General features: G+C 42.2%; 1 protein-coding gene across 1 annotated transcript in view; it reads right to left on the reverse strand.

The window, feature by feature from the left end:
- cfap46 (cilia and flagella associated protein 46) overlaps nt 1-18121 on the reverse strand; it is a gene marked incomplete at both ends in the record, with an annotated part of 97491 nt that overhangs the window by 62714 nt on the left and 16656 nt on the right. The window contains 9 exons of the mRNA XM_080740602.1: nt 2732-2933; nt 4764-4976; nt 7477-7589; nt 9328-9443; nt 11401-11525; nt 13578-13707; nt 14802-14919; nt 16059-16287; nt 17465-17655. Of these exons, the coding sequence (XP_080596728.1) occupies nt 2732-2933; nt 4764-4976; nt 7477-7589; nt 9328-9443; nt 11401-11525; nt 13578-13707; nt 14802-14919; nt 16059-16287; nt 17465-17655 (1437 nt within the window). The remainder of the gene's footprint in view (nt 1-2731; nt 2934-4763; nt 4977-7476; nt 7590-9327; nt 9444-11400; nt 11526-13577; nt 13708-14801; nt 14920-16058; nt 16288-17464; nt 17656-18121) is intronic.

The following is an 18121-nucleotide window of genomic DNA, read 5'->3' on the forward strand; positions in this document are numbered from 1 at the left end:
TATATTGTCACTTTGGAAATGTAAAGATACCCCCAATACACTTAAACTTCATTTTGGTTTGTTTACTGTTGAGTGAGAAAACGTTGCACATTAAGTTAATGATCTGGGGACCCCCCAAAATAATTTGGGGACACCCCCGGGGGTCCCGACCCACAGGTTGAGAACCACTGCTAGCTATACATGTTCCATGTATAGCTAGCAAAGCATACTGTAGCTCATGGCATCAACACAGTGAAACTCCCACGGGGGCCTCCCTTGCTAAAAGTGTTTTCATTGACGACAGTGTAAGGCACTTTAGCTGAGAGCGTCCATTAAGTGGTGTTATGTTACAGTATGTTATGTATCTGCAAGACTTTCCCTTCAAGTGAACACACGCTAGTCTTTGGCCACACTGTAGACCAAGGCATCTTCGCGCAAGACAACACACGTCTTCTGTGATGTAAGCCTGCGGTACATAAAATTGGAGATTCTCATATTCAATGTTTCATTAACTCCCCTTTTGCGCATCTCTCCATTCCCCCTTCTACTCCCAGCTGTTTGAAACATTGCCATCCAGCAGGAGAGTTAGACTCCATCAATGCATGATCATAGGGTCGACCGCTCACCTGCTGTGCCAACGCAGAAGAAGGAGGAATAACCTATCTATAATAAAGCTATAATCTATCTCTATGTTTCCTTCTCCTGTTTTCTCGAGTCAGAAAACTGAAACAGTTTGAAAGGATATTTTTAACTCCTCTTCAGAAAAGGTAGATGTTTGGTTAATAATTCACTGATGAAAGGTGCCTTTCATCTGGAGAATGAACTTATGGGATTGGCAGGTCCTTTGATTATAATAAGAGAAGGAAAATAGCATTTAAAGGGATATTACACTTTCAAAGTCATTTTATCGTCTAATCAGGCTTTTATGAACACCCTGAACAGTTTTTAATTTGCTTGATTCAATATTTAGATATTTGATGTAAATGTTATCAGGCCCGACACGCCCAGGCCCTCTCCACATACACACCCATTGTAACTTCAAACTCCATTTTAACCGTGATAAATTCATTAAAAACAACCATTATTTTTTCTGGTGACCCAAACTACCCTCCTAATACGTGAGCAGGCCGTGTTTTTTCGATAACTTTTTTCATTTATTTTTAATAATCCATTTTTGTATTAAATATTTTTCATTTTCCCAAATAATTATTAAAAATTAATGAAAAAAGTTATCGAAAAAACACGGCCTGCTCACGTATTAGGAGGGTAGTATGAGTCAACAGAAAAAACAACGGGTGTTTTTAATGAATCTATCATGGTTAAAATGGAGTTTGAAGTTACAATGGGTGTGTATGTGGAGAGGGCCTGGGCGTGTCGGGCCTGGTAACATTTACATCAAATATCTAAATATTGAATCAAGCAAATTAAAAACTGTTCAGGGTGTTCATAAAAGCCTGATTAGACGATAAAATGACTTTGAAAGTGTAATATCCCTTTAACTACAGCAGCAAGAACAGAGGAATGACTTCATTAGTGCATAGAGACCATGTAATAATGTGTATACAGTATACTGTATATGAGAAAGCCACACATCAGTTCTTTGATGTAATGAAAAACATGCATTCAAAGAGATTCCTAGAGACTTTCACAGTCCATTCAGATCTCACTCTCAGACTGTCACATTCATCATATCATAATATAATGTCAGGTATGAAGCAGTGTAGCTGACATGACAGGTTCTCATTCAGCAAGCATACGAGAGCACAAACACATGCATGTAGAGGCAGGTCAATGTACATTATGCAAAGTACGATCTCTCCATCGCCGTAACACAAGCCCGTCTTTCATATTTCACTAAGAGCACATGGTCCCCCTTGAGCAATCTGTCCCAGTCAGCATTTGAGTTTGTCTGCTCCAGTCAGCAGTTAAGTGTTTTTTTATTTGCGCAGGAAACAAACGACCTCTCGGCGGGTGGAAAGAAATGGCAGTTGAAACACACCGATGGGGCACAGGGCTTAAGTCTGACAAATCAAATAAACTTCAAACCAGCCATGCCAGCTCATCACTTTGGCGTACAGTGTGAACCCCTGCATAGTGCATACCTACCCTCTGTCAAGACACAAAAAGGCATCCACCATCTAAAACACTGATGCATGAAGACAGACATAAATAAAGGCAAAAAACACACGCATATCTTCACTGTCGGGCAGAAACCTCATACGTATCTCTAAGTTTAAATGTGTATGTTTTTTTGTAAATTAAAGGAGTAGTTCACCCCCAAAATGACTTTTTCTATTGAATACTCATGCCATGGAGACAATATTCAACAATAATATTTTTTTGTATTTTTCCGCATTCCTAAGACAAAAAAAATAAATTTTAGTAAATGTACTCCCATTGATTCCGGATCCGGAATCAATGTGAGTAAATTTATTGTGATGACATTTTTGTCTTAGGGTTATGCGACTAAAACAAAAAAATATTATTGAACTCAGACTTCATGGCATGAGTAATCAATAGAAAAAAAGTCATTTAATCCTTTAAAGCCCTACTTCATCATACAAAAGTGTCACACAAAAGTAGTGAAAATAGCCGATCTACAAGCACTTGTAGATCGGCTATTCTCACTATTTTAAATCCTTTTAAAAATAACAAAAAAAGGAAGGTTTTGGGCATACCAGGTTTCCACCCGTCAACGACGATATGCTCAGATATAGATGAAGATGTATCTCAGATATAGATGAAGATGTACCTCCAAAGCCTTACGGATGTCCTGGAGGGCAGCTGGGTCTATGGGAACCCCATGGAGGTTACTGACCCTCTCCATCACCTTCCCGGCTCCTTTCTTTGCTTTGTCCTCAGCCGGAGTTGTTCTGCGGCCATCTGGTTCACACAGGGGTTGTATGAGGCCCCGAGCCACCGCATCGCACAGCAGCACAAACAGAACTCGATCCCTGCCAAGCACAGAGAGAGTGTTGACTGTTCCGCACATTTTTGGAAAATTCCCTTTGGGAATACAAATGCACTTGATGTGTGGTGCTTTCAACCCAAAACACTTAACTACAATATACCCATGAAATTGGAGAGTAAATGTGTCCGCATAATTTCTTGTACACTACAGCAGGGGAATATCAATGAATCTCGAAATTCACATAATTACCCCGACGCCCTGGGTCAGTTCAGTCAGTATTCATGAACATTTAATTCTGTCTTGCACAGCCTGGGGTTTAAACATGACCTCTTATTCTGGTATATCACCAAGGCACAGCTCCTCAGACACTGAACTGAAGAAAAAAAAGAGATCTTAAAAGGTGACTCTGACAGCACGTAGAGCAGGGTGACTTTTAGAACTTTTAGAAGCAAAGGCTTATATGGATGTAAAAGTTTTTTTAAACCTCCAATTAGTCTGTCTCGTGTTCACTGCGAGTAACTCCAACAGTCTAGTATGCAAAGCAATGGAGGAGAGATCACAAACATGCTAAAGGCCTAAGATTGTACACAGACTGTATCACCCTCTATCTCGATTTTGTAGACATCAACGGGGGCTTGAGCCCCTGCCCTTTTACCCGTCTGTAAAAAGTGCCCTGTCCAGACCATGAATGCAGTTTTTACTATAGTGAAAGAAATGCAAATGCCCCCTCTATGTACCGCGATGGTTTTCAACCAGTGGTCTGGGGACCACCAGACAGTGGTCCTTGAGGGGGTTCCATGTGGTCCACAGCTAAATTATGGAATTGGTAACCAAATGGACCCTTATAGATATTTAACTCTTGAGTGTAAAATGAAACCAAATACGGGTCAATTTGGTTTCATTTTATGCTCTCAAGTTAAATGATTGTTAAACACCTGCATTACTTAATTTACAAGAAGTCTACACAATTAGAGAATGTAGATTTATTTATTTTGATCAACATTTGCCTGTTATCTCTGAAGCACCACTTCAATACAGCATGGATTTGTAGTCAAAATCTTTATCCAACGACAACAAAATGTTTTAAGTTTTGGGTCTGAGAGGCTAAATCTCATCAAATGGTGGTCTGCGGCTCAAATGACGAATAAATAATGGACCTCGACATGAAAAAGGGTTGAAAACCACGGTCGTAGCCAAAGGCAGCATTCAAGAGAATTGCCTTTTCCGAACTCTCAGAAACATGAGTGCAGCATTCACACATCTCCAGTAAAGGCTTGATTATACTCAGTTGAGTGCAGTCAGTGCCCTGCATCGAAAACAGTCAATCTGTTAGATCAGGGGTCTTCAACAGGGGGTCCTCAGGGTTACTAAAGGGGGTCCTCCAAATCTTTGTGTGATAGAAACTTTTTTTTCTCCTTTTTTAAACTAACCACTTGAACCCTAGTGTCCAAATTCTGAGAACTTTAGACAAAAATAGCAGATCTACAAGCTCACAACGCCTTGCGCTGCGAGGCGTTGTGAGCTTGTAGATCGGCTATTTTCAGCAAAAAGGTTTGGTGTAGAGGGCAAAAGAGCAGACTAAGTACAGCGTGACAGGTCAAGTTTATTAAGTATTGACGGTTCAAGTGGTTAAATATCTGAAACACGAATTTACATGAATCCAAAATACACTGATGATTGTGCTGTCAAACGATGAAACAATATGGAATCTTTGAAAAGGTTGTGGGGGTCCCTGCTTCATCTCTCTCTCAACTACGGGGTCCTGGCCTGAAAACGTTGAAGACCCCTGTGGTAGATTGACTATTTTCAACAAAAGTGCCCTTCATGAAATTTCAGCCCCTGGCCCTGCTTATGGTGATTCAGAGACACCCACCCATAGAACTGTGTTTGTCTGAGCATCCCCACGAGCCTCTGGAACGTTGGCACGAGGCGGTGGTACTCTCCTGCCTCCAGCAGGTGCTTGTTGTAATTCCACAGGTATATGGCCGTGTTGGCCACCACCCAATGCTCTTTGATCTCTGATCCCAGCTCTGCTGCCCGCAGAAAGCTGGATGTGGCGTAGGCAGACAGACCTTGGATCCAGTCGCTGATGGAGGGGGAAAGAAAGTGTGAATATTCGTGCCTTGCTTCTGCATGTCACAACGGGTGAACATTCAACGATAGTAGCCGACCTACAAGGTCAAAACTCAACGCATCAGAGAACAATGAGTTGTGAGCTTGTAGATCGGCTATTTTCAGTCAAAGAGATTGGTGTGGATGGAAAAAAGGAAGAAAGGAGGGAACCAAGCCTAGACCTCCAAGGGACACCCATCAACAAAGTATATAGGAATTAAGTTATTACACACAGGAAAAGATAAGACGACAAGTTTGTGTTGGAGAGAACGAGAGAAAGAAAGGCAGAAACAATTTTACATGTAACTCCTCGAGTGCTTATCGAATTTGGAAAAGAAAACTTTAAAAAGAAAACTATCACTTTTCCAAAGTTGCCAAGTGCTTCACAGATAATATGTTAAACATAAATAGATACAGTAAAAGCATATACTGTGTATTACATAAATAATGAAAATTAATTGGAGGATTCTGTTAGGAAAGAATAAAGCTGACAAATAGGATGATAAAACAGATTGGTTCAAACATAACTTTCAACATTGCAGCTCATTGAAGTCTAACTATACAGGGACTGCTTGAAGAGATGTGCTAATGATATACAGTAGCTAGAGCCAATATGCATAACAAGTTTAGCACCGCAAACTTAGATGACTGGAGCCACCAGGGATAGGTCATCATACAGACGGGCTATTTACAGGCGAATGGTTACATTTCCCACAAATTAATGTAGCATTTTGTCACTTATTTTATGAATGTATAACTGCTGACCATGCACTATTTGGTCAATTAAAAACTGTTAGTGTGCAAACTTTAAAGTCCCATTTTTTCCATGACTGGTTAGTTTGATAGCCCTGCTGGCATTTCAGTCTTCCCCAAAACCCAATGGCTTGGAACAACACTTTCTAGCCAGGGAGGGCATTGATGAGGCCTATAATATCTGACTTTTTAAACAAGAAGTACAAAAAACTTTAAAACTTTTTGTCTCATGGATAAATCTATCCTCATAAGACCTATATGATGAAAACGCTATCGTGAAGTATTTGCATGTCATTTCTAATGACCCACCACTGAATAATAAATTTAAAAAATGTGCCACTACAGAGTTACTCTGTAGAGTAATAGTCTGGTGAAGGCCAGTGTAGACCATCCCTAAGCAGACCCTTGGCACTTCTGACAGATGGCAATTATCCAGATGGCGTCTGTGCCCAGTGTATAACACCCATAAACCTTTTGACGCCAAACATTCTAGTTCTGATAAATGCCTTCCCTCGGTGACCACACATGAAGCTAGATGGCATTTTTGGGTTTAGAAAGGTTTTTTACTGATTAGGTGCGTGGTCTACCTATGTTATTGTTTTTCTAGATTGATATTCATATGCATTTGTTGTATTGTTGTTGATGTACTGACATATTACTTATTATATTGATGTATTACCTGCTTGTTGTAAGTCGCTTTGGATTAAAAGCATCTGCTAAATGCCTAAATTGTAAATTGTAATTGTAAATTGAGTATCATTATGCAATATAAATAATGTGTTTAAATCTGAAGAGCCTCATGTGACATGGTCTAGTGTTATAACAACATTTATGACTTTTCCAAAGGGAACCTGTAGGATACAAACAGTACACTAAGATTTTTAGATTGTATACTATGGATATAACATTTGATTTTAACACTGTGCATTTGGGAGGTCATGTGAATTTAGCTCTTTGGCTTAGCACTGCTTGACATTAATACTGTATGCATTTATTCCTGTTCTAAAATGTAAAATAGACTAAATTGGAAAATATGCTTACTCGTACATATTATGCATATTATGCATAATATGCGTGGGTGCATGCAGTGCACATGCAGATTTCATGTCATGTGCTTCCCTCCGGCAATTAGAGCTGCTGCTGATTTTAGAGCTATCTATCACAGTCAACAGAGACGTGTTCTTGATCATTTACAAGGAAAAACTAATGACATGCTGTACTAGAAAATCAGTGTTTTTAACCAGATTGTGGTGCAATAAAACTACTGTAAATAAGGAAAGCCAATTACTACTGGTAATTATTTTCAAGTAATTACTTGAAAATAATACATTAATCAATGGGAAGGCGTGAACGTCATTTTGAGTTATTTTAAGTTATTACATGAAAATAATACATTAATTATACAGGAAGGCGTGACAAACACTTTGGATTATTCTAATTATCCCTGAGGAGATTCTCTTCTAAAGTTAAAATTGCTTGGGATTGCCATGGCTGCTAGGATATACAGTAGTTGGGTCCGAGTCTCGGGTCGGGCCATGCAACATTTTCTTTTTTTTTTAATATCATTTAGAGTAGCCAATTATTTTTAGCCCTTTTTCTCCCCAATTTAGTCATTATGCCAATTAATTCCTAACGGATTCCTAAGACATTGAGAGTGAAAGGACGTGCTGTGTGCGTGCGAGTGTGTATAAGTGTACGTATGAATGGGTGGGTGCTGCCACCTGTACACTGCCCAGTGTGGATGGTCTGCAGACACATGAGTCCCTCTCTCCCCTGGGGGGACGGCAGGGCTGTTGAACTGCACCCCCTCTGCTCGTAGCTTCTGGATGGTGGCCTGAACAAGACAACAAAAGGCCTTCTCCTCTCAACGTGCAATATTGACATGATCTGCATCGTGAATCGTGATCATAACCCCAACATAAAAACATTAACCACTTTGATGAATAATGAAATTATACGAACTAATAGCTCACGCATCACATCGCGACAAGTGATCTTTAACATTTGCGTGAAAATGCTTGACTTTTTCCCCTGTTATTTTTATTTTTTATTTTATTTTTTTACACTATCACTAAAACTCAACTAGAGACGATCAAAGATACGGGCAAAGATTGTCTTGGGCTCCTGCAGCAGACGACTAACGGAGCCTAGAAAGACGAACATACAAAATAGCCCCGGTCATCATATTGGATTTTTTAAAACACTTTTAGTACCTTTATTTTTGTAATCATCCAAACATGGTGTCCCATGTTGTGGAAATTCACAAATCCCCGGATGTTGACCAGATTGTTTACTTCACACGGAGAAGAAAAATTCGAACCGTGGCCGACCGTCACGGCCCAGTGTCGCCGTGAAAAAAAGCGGTTCTTGGCGATCGAAGCGTTTTTGGTAGATAAAGCAGTGCCTTTGCAGCACAATGAATCGGAAGGAGCCTCTGAGGATTATACGCTTCATGATGACGTCATCACCCAATGGAACACAGCACAGTGAGTCGCTTTCACCCGTAAGTCCCTTTGACCCGCTAATGTTATACTAATATAAAATCCCGAATTTCTTGGGGATCAGCACACTACGGCTCGTTCCGAAATCCCGAACTAGTTTGGGAACTTATTTTTTATAAGAGACACACACTCATACAGTAAGTGCAGTAGAGGATGACATTTGACAGGAATTCCTGTGGGTCCCGTGGGTCCCGTGGGATTCCCCAGGACAGGAGTCAAATTTGTATTAATGCCGTGATCGGGACGGGACAGGAATGAAAATCACCAGGAGTGGGCAGGAGTGGGAATCATTCCAGAACAGTTCATCAAACCGCAGAAATAAACAGTGCCAGAAAGTGAGGTCTTCGAACTGCAAACATTATAAAATCATACATTATATAATAATAAACATGATATCAAATATAATATGGATCAAAATGGAAAAACATCTGCGCGATATATATATATATATTTCTTTTTTCCTTCTTATTTTTTCCGGGAGCGGGAGGTGAACGGGAGTGATTTTGACCAGGACCGGGATGGGACCAGGAGTCATTGTACAGGAGTGGGACAGGACGGGATACATTTTTTTATTCTGGTCCAGGATTGGGATGGGACAGGATCTTTTCTGCGGGAGTGGGACGTGACAGGAGGCAAGGTCACCAACTCTATTTTCAGTGCTGTCATGTTAATGTCTCTGTGGACGTAAACAATTGAACCGGTTTGATGAAATGTGGGAACAACGGTACAACTCCTCAGGCAACCAGCCAAAACTACACTAACCACCCTGGCTTATTTCAATCCCATAATGCATGTCTGCTGCTGTGAACACTCTTTGTTCTCAATGTCATATTGTGAATCCATCCTAGAAAACATAATACATCTCACGTTATTTTACCATCTTCTCAGATAGTTCAATCAATGTTATAACTTTGAAAACTAAATGAGCTGTATTTCTTCACTAGTATTATTTACTAATGGGTGCGTATGTGCATGTGTGTGAGCATACATTCATATTAGGGGCTGGTGGGTTAGCAGAACACAGGTTAGTTTGCATGTTTGCAGGAGACAGGTTAGAAGTGCTGTGATTACCTCAGCATTGATGAAGCACACTTCAGCTAGGAGGCACAGTAAGTCCTTTTCTGAGCGTTGGGTCAGTTTGTGACCATGACCAGCTTCCTCATGGATCTCTTGCTTCAAGCATTTACCTGCTGGATTGAAATGAGATTGGAATTATACTCCAGCCTGGGCTGTGAGAATTGGCTGTCACCTTCTACTTACTCTTTATGATATGATATAGTACTGTACTTTATTGTCAGCTCACACTGAAATTTGTCTTACAACCCAGCAGCCATGTATGTAAAACACATACTGTATACACACATTTAACATAACACAAAGAACAACAACAAGATTACATACATAAAAGACTAGAGCAATGTCCTCCGCTTAGCCTACCCCTGGCCAAACTCATGATTAAGCCTCATAGTCGACCCTGAAGTTCGACCGACCAGCATCTTCTATTGTTAATATTGATGACATCAGGGATCTCCATATATGTGCATACAAGGGACAAGGACGGAATGTGATGTCACAATGTGATGTCAGCAGCTACAGTATAGACATTGAGGCGTTACGGACAAGTTACGGACAAGATGTGATGGTTTTCATAGTTAACTCTGCGACCAATGGTCGCAATTACTGTATTTCAGTCAAAGACAACAACATTATTTTAACGAATTCTGTTGTCCCGTTATCCCGTCTGTTATCCCTCTGCAGCACGTCAGCTTTACACTCAAATTCCAACATGTCAAACTTGCCTCGTATTTGATACTCTATGCATTTACAAAATATATGTACAGTATGTATGTCTTAGTTACAACAACATTGTTGTTGTGAAGTAGCTTTGTTGTTATTAGAGAACATTATGAAAATGGCTGTCTGTCTTTTGCACACAGCATCTAGACTGATGCACAGACACAGAGAGAGAGAGAGAGACAGAGCGAGAAACAGAGAGAGAGAGAGATGGCTAGAGGAGAGGAGGGAGGGGGGGACGAGAGAAAGAAAGCAAAAGAGACAGAAAGGGACAGCGGCAGAGAGAGGGAGACACGCAACTCCATGTGTGAGTAATGCCAACATACTGTACAGTACATTTAGTTTATAAATAATCAACTGGGAATATCGTGATATATACCCTAACCCTATCAAACTAAATAGGAAGAATCATTTAAGTTGGAGTGGAAAGATAATCTCACTACTATTGCTGATTAAACATTGCTTCCTCTACATTCTGGTTCGGCTTAGACAGAAACCAAAATAGCCATTCAATCCAGATGTTCAGATGTGACAATATATACGTTGAGGCTGAAAGAAGAACTAACATTACCATCCCATAAGTGTTTGTAAATGTTCAATTATTACTTCCTAGCTTTCTTAATTATTCCTGTGTGAGGAACAAAACAGACGATACTGTCCCAAGGCATATAGATGTGTTCCGCAGTTCATTTACATATTATTGCCTGATGTTACATGTACACTTCCTGCTTCAAGCCACTCAACAACCATTCACAATTTCAGAGTTTCACAATTGAAAACCGATGCTGAAAATGCATCTCTTTTACTTGGAGGATAAACATCTGTCTGCCTCTCAATCAATTTTATAGGAATTTGACTTCAAGGATCATTTTTCAAGCTTATCTAAATGTATTTATTTTATGAAGTGCATATAAAAAACACCTCCTCATGGCCTAATTATCCATCTTCTTTGTATCGCTGCAGGAACTTTTCAGTCTGACAAATTAGCACTACAATACCCAGAATGCTTACATTCTTTCTCCATCTGCAAAGGCAAAGGGGGACACTTGGCCTGGGGAAACGAACGGCAGAAGGAACGGGAAGGACATTGGAGCAACAAATAGACCATAACTTTTGACCACCGTGATCCGCAACTAAATACAGTTGCAACTCTGCCTGTTGTTCTTCTGTCACCCATTGGAATCAGAATAACAAACAAGCTAGGCTGATGCAGCTTACTACAGCGATATAGAGAATATTTATCACTGTGGACATTATAGACATGCTACCCATTGGTAAAGTGTCAGAGGCTTTAAATCTAGTAAATGTGCTTCCTCATTCTATTACTCCAACAGCTTCAATGAATCTTACTCTCAATTTTAGAAGCGTTCCACCTTCCATCATCGTAAAGCAAGCAGAATCGACAAGCAGTTCGGCAAACATCCCAAACTTCTTGTCTCCTGGCCGTCTTCACCAGCGCTGCCCACAGCTTCACCCTGGAAAAACAAGGGGAAAAACGAATGTAGAGGTCAGGTCAAGAGCATGAAAGCATGCTATGTGAGGTTGTTTACTGGGAGTATATAAATAATTCAGGCTCTCCTTTGGGAATCTCCCCGTCTTGATGGTGATGATGCTCTCTTCCCTGCCACACAGAGGCAATGCTTTTTGATCCGAGCTCAGTTTAGATGTACAGTAATGATATCGGGAGACCAGTGGGATTCAAGAGGAGGGATGAGAAGTGGGAAGTGGGAACACTGCAAAATCCAGAGTGTTAATACAATGCTTGAGAGTGTACTAATAATCCAAGTGGGTTCCATCTGGACACTTTCAAGAGTGGAATTAACACTCAGGATTTTACTGTGAAGAGATGGAGACAAGGCTCCCATACACATTTCACACTCTCAGCCTCAGAAGGGCCCCTATGGACCAAACATTCATTAGAATCTTGTGTTCAGTAAAAGCTACGGCTAATAACGTTGGCGGGGAACAGGACGGAAGCAATTTCCTAACTCACCTTCACGGAAAACTTTAAAGTGCATAAACAATTACCCAGAAGAGTTGACATGTCCGCTGGCTTAACAGAACGCTTTTACACTGACAGACGTAATGATCGAAACAAGCGCTGGCACAAATCACGATACACACAGTGACAGGCACACAAACACAGGCACAGCCTACAGTACATGCATGCACACATCTGTACTACACCCACACCCACACACTTGCAATCTTGCACACATACTTGCAATCTTTGTGCTCTGTGCAGACATCAAAACCATTTATAATAATAGCAAGACTATGGACCATTTCCTACACCAAGCGCAAGACCCATTAAAGTGCACTGCCACTGCAAATCTTCAAACGTTGCGGTCAGGCGCATTTATGCACATTGCTATAGGGTGCAGAAAGCGATTGCACTTTAGATGAAGCCCAACAACTTGTATAGTATTAATATTGACCACCACACCTATAGTTAGAATTGGTAAATGCATTTCTGTATTTCAAATTTCTCTGTAATCTGTAATGTCCATTTCGTGTGTCAAGTTTTATCATCAGTCAATCAAAGTTATGATGTAAGTGTCAGCTTCCCGCTGGCTACACCACACTAAGGAGTCAATTAAATTAATTTCCAGAGAGAGAAAGAGAGGGATTGTGTGAAATAGCAAGAGCGAGAAACACAGAGAGAGAGAGAGAGAGAGAGAGAGAGAGAGAGAGAGAGAGAGAGAGAGAGAGAGAGAGAATTTACACTCATTTAAGGCATAGAGATGCTTTTATGCACAGACAAGTCTTTCTCTCCCTCACTCTCACGCACACACACACCTGCCTTTAGTGTGTATTCCCATATACAGTAATAGAGGCTGGGTTGTGCTCTGCAAAGACGAATTAGACAATTAACCATTTCCAATCCTTTGTAATTGTGTACATAAGAGAATAAGAAACCACACATAACAGACTTTCACTGTTGTATTAGTATTGTAACCTCCCTGCACTGGAAATTTAAATATCCACGTTGATCTACAGTACATGCATTCACTGGTGAATGGTTCAGCACCACTGACGATGGACAGCGCCACAGGACGCCACGCTGTGACCTACAGTAGCAGCCTTTTGTTTTTGTTTAGTTTTTTTTTACACAGGACACATATATCTCTTTAAAGAATAAGCATTAAAAGATTCATTTCATAGATATAGTGGCCAACATTACACCCCATATTCAAAATTAAAGTTGACATGGCTGTACAGAGAGGGGATATTAACAGACACAGCTACGCATAATTTGATAAAATAAGCAGCACATTGAACACTAGCTCATTTTGATCTCAGGAGGAGGAGGGAGACAGGAGCTACCGCAATGCTGACCAGCCCTCCACAAACACATTTTTACTGAAGTCTTACCTCCCGACCTGCGGGTATACGGGTTGACTCACACTATCCGGCACACTATTCTGAGATGTTCTAGTTCTGAAGGGGCTTGCCAACAGGGGGTTACTTTTTATTTATTAATGTAGCCAGTAGCTGCAGCACATACGAACAGACACACAGCTGACCTTTCCTTGGGGTTGGTGTCATCTCCCAGCCTGGTCAGGTGCCCCTCCACCCTCTGCACAGATCCAGAGTGGTGCTGAGCCTTAGCAGAGAGCTGAGCCACTGGACCAGACCCAGGGCTACCTGAAGGGACTAGACAACGCACACACACACACACACACACACGCACGCACGCACGCACACACACACACACACACACGCGCACGCACACACACACACACACACACACACACACGCACACGCACACGCACACGCACACGCACACACACACACACACACACACACACACACACACACACACACTTGTGCTCAACACAAATGCTAAACAGTCTAGCAATTGTGTTACACAACACCCTAACTGCAAAGGTTTATCATTTATATGACGTTTGCTCAAGCAGACAAAGGGTAACCAATGGGCCGTAATCATAAAAGGCCCATTGATTTCGCACATCTCCACCTCGTACGAAATACATATTGAGAGCATCAGGCTATCAGTTTAAACATATTGTTCAATCTGAGAGAAAAATACAATTACGAGTGGATGTGAATTTCGTGTTTAACACAGGAGCAGTGGGAGGGGTGTTAGCAAATGATTGATAAAGAGCTGCGTGAAGTTCAAAACACAGTCATTAAGTGCCAGTGGTTGTGTTCTCAGGCGTGCGCTCGAGGTGTTCAGACAAAGAAGGTTTCACTGGGGGTGGGGGAGAGGGGCAAAGTGTTTGACCCAGCACTTGAGGAAACAGCCGACACTTTGACTACAGTAACTGTCAGCGGAAAGCCTTTCTCTGGGTCATTAGGATTGCTGAATGCTCATTTGATCCTGAGCACCAAGGAGCCTGCAGAGGTTGAGATCAAAGCGTTTTCCTGGAACCCATCCCCCTCTCCGCCTCTGGGCTTCACGCTCCACTGACTGCACGTATAGCACAGGGTCGATGGAGACAGCTAGGGGCTTTGCTGTGAACAACAGCCGAGCAGAGCCCAGACAGCACAGTTTCCTCAAAAGAAAAACACACCATTTGAAATGGGTCTCGAGATAGTCAAGCTCTCAGCTTAACTTCATGTCCGAACCTTGGCTGACTGACCCGAAATAAGAGACTCAAGGTTTTCGACTAGCTGCACTGCCGGGTATGAAGATTCTACGTGAGATTTACAAAACATCTATTGGGAACATGATGTTGTGTTTTGGTGAAATGTTCTGAGAGAAAGAACCAAAAAAGGGTCAATACTTTTGGAGGAATTGTCTGCATCCAGCACCATCTGAAAAGAATCTGGGGCCAACAGGAGACCAACTTCAACAAGCAATGGACGGCTATCGGTCTTGTCCTGCGGCTGCCTGTTCTTGGTCTGAGAGAGAGAGAGAGAGAGAGAGAGAGAGAGAGAGAGAGAGAGAGAGAGAGAGAGAGAGAGAGAGAGAGAGAGAGAGAGAGAGAATGAGAGAGAGAAGGATTTTTTTTTCAAAGATGTTTTCTTTGATGCTCCTCATTTTCTATTGTATAATCTGTCCTCAGCAGGCGTGCTTTCTCCTGTGTCTCACAGCATGCAATCCAAAAACCATTAGATGTGGCTTTGAAACCCTATAATGCATGACATTCCACCTGGTCATGTCACCTGGTTTTATCTTAAAGCAATTGCACAATGACATATTTTTACATACGACAGATCAAAAGTACTCACAATGAATTTCAAATATATTGTAATGCACCAGTAGCAGTCACAAAAGCATACGCTGTTTAACTCTTATTGTGCCTATCCCGAACTAGTTCGGGATAGTTTGGACCTTATTAACGTTCGGGGTGCCAATCCCGAACTAGTTCGTCTTTTTTTTTTTCGAGCCGGGCCGCCGGCCGTCATCTGTTTACACGGCCCGCGAGAGCGTTGCGCCGCCGATATTTGCCATCCACTCCAATGCAATCCAGGATCTTTAGAGCTCATTTTCTCTGTTCCATGCATATCCATGAGGTGTGCAAGGTTTAATCACGGCTAAATCGCCGAAAATAGGGCTTCTAAAATGCTTGGTAGCCAATAGCTAACTTCAAGCTAACTTCATCCTGTTCCTGTTCATGCACAAAGGAAAGTGTTCAGGCGCGTCATGGCTGCGCACGGCTTGTGCATATACAGCGTATGTCTATGGTGGATTCTATGGCCATTGGGCGCCCTCTAGTGGTGATTCTGGGCACTGAAAGGGTTAAGAATCTGCAACCTGCATTGATCTAAGTTGTTTGAGTTGAGCGGCCCAATCCTTTGGACTATCAATGTACAGAGTTGCTGCCTTGTGATTGGCTGATTCAGCGTTAAGGAGCCGTTGGACAAGTGTACCTAAAAAGTGAGAATTTTCATGTTTTCATTTGTGAAAGCAATTCACCAGCCGTCAAATTCTTCATATCTGAACACACATTACTTACTGGCAAATGGTTCATTTACAACACCATTGTGCATTTACTGTATATATGCAATACAATGATTGTGCTTGTGTGACAGAGAACCTGTTGCAGAAGCATGGCTGCCTTGTCCTCAGTCCTGGAAGTGGCCTGGTAGAGGCTCCCCCTGAGCTGCAGGAGGTGGACTGCTGTGGAAAGATGTTCTCGCCACGTCCCGTCATCCAATAGCAAGGCTTTGTGAAGGTGCGACCACGCCGCATCAAACCGTCCCTCCTCCTCCTCCTCAATCACTGCCAGCTCAGAGTGAACCTGACAGCGGGTGTCCAGCAACATACTGTGGAAAGAATGCACATACGCATGCAGGCACGCATGCATGCAGGCACACACACACACATACACAGCAGACAGACAGACAGACAGACAGACAGACAGACAGACAGACAGACAGACAGACAGACAGACACACACACATACAATATGAAAATGAAACGCAAACTGGAAAAAAACTAAATGAATACAAGCCAGAAGCATACATTTAACACATTTTAATAGTACATGCACATCACTGACAGAAAAAACTAATCTCCCTTACCCCCCGGCTCCACCGAGCGCGTCGAGCGTCGCGTCAACGTCAACGTTGGGAACGCTCCCGTTTTAATCAATGAAGGGAGCTCCACTGCCGACGGTAACGTCAACGTCGGACGCTCCGGTGCCGGCGTCCAAACTAAAAAATTGCCCCGGTTCAATTTTTTGACGGCGTCCACAACGTCCAGTCATGTATAAATTATGATTAAATGTAATTGCATTGCATATTAAATGTATATATACCGTACATGCCTTTCTGCTGTTGGATATCCATTCACGTCATTCACAAGGGTGACTAGATGTCCCAAAATTCCTCGCATATTTTTTTATGTAATTACAGTGGTCTTCCCACTTGATATAGGCTAATCACAAGTTCACAACAGGCAACAACTTTCTCAATTCTTCCTCCTAAAAACAGGCCAGCAGTGAGTGACTGAGTCTGATTTTAGGCTATACATTATCGTGGCTGCGCTGGACTGGTGTACCGAAAATAGCCAATCTACAAGCTCAGACACAGTCACAACAGCATGATGACAGATTCATGCACTCGACATGTTGTGAGCTTGTATATCTGCTATTTTTTTCCGGCACTTTACACAGCATAAATTATTATAATTAGGCATATATAACACTACAGTTGATAATGCGAATATCCTATGATCTTTGATTGAAATATCAACACATTCACGTTCAGTGGAGCAAGTCGGACGGCAACGTGTCTGCGTCAATGACGCCGTCAAGACGCAGAGCAACGCGACGCAGCCAGTGGAGCCCTGGGGTTACACGGGTAGATGCACAAGTGCATGCACAATGGCACTCACAACCTAGCCTCGTAAACCTCCTCCTGCTGGAGTGATATTCTATTTGCTCACTAGGAAGAGACTGGTTTACGAGGCTACTCACAACCATCATTGCATCACTGTCACCTCTGCGTGTTCTCCAGCACTTGGGCCACTCTGAGGAGCTCGGCCTTGATGTTCCTCCGTAAGTTGGGCTGCAGGAGGGGCAGGCAGGCCCTCCACTGGGAGGCACACACTGCCTGCATAGAGCCAGGGTCGCCCTCTCTCTCCGCGCTCTGTAGACACTGATCCAGTTTGCGTATCTCCTTCAAGCGCTCCTTCCAATGACAAATACAGACAGACAGACAGGCTAGGCGATATCTCTCCAGTAGCAATGAGTTTTGCAACGCTTAGGGGATACTGTACAAGACCAAGCAGAGATTGTTCCATGATATTGATTTGATACAATTGTGTGTGTGTGTGTGTGTGTGTGTGTGTGTGTGTGTGTGTGTGTGTGTGTGTGTGTGTGTGTGTGTGTGTGTGTGTGTGTGTGTCTGTGCATGCGTGCATGCGTGTGTTTTCCTCCCACACACACACACACACACACACACACACACACACAATATTCAAGCTAGTGTACATTACAAACTAGAAGCAGTGCTCTTCCGAGCACAGGTCTCCACCAGGTAAGGTTGGTCCTGGTGGCGGTAAATGTGAAAAGGGTGCCATGTCTTCTTTGGCCTTTAATAGCAATGTGACCCTGCATGACTTGAGGCATTTTGTTCCAAAAATGTGTTTGGAAAA

This window comes from Nannobrachium achirus (assembly GCF_963921795.1).
Source record: "Nannobrachium achirus genome assembly, chromosome: 13".
Lineage (NCBI taxonomy): Eukaryota > Metazoa > Chordata > Actinopteri > Myctophiformes > Myctophidae > Nannobrachium > Nannobrachium achirus.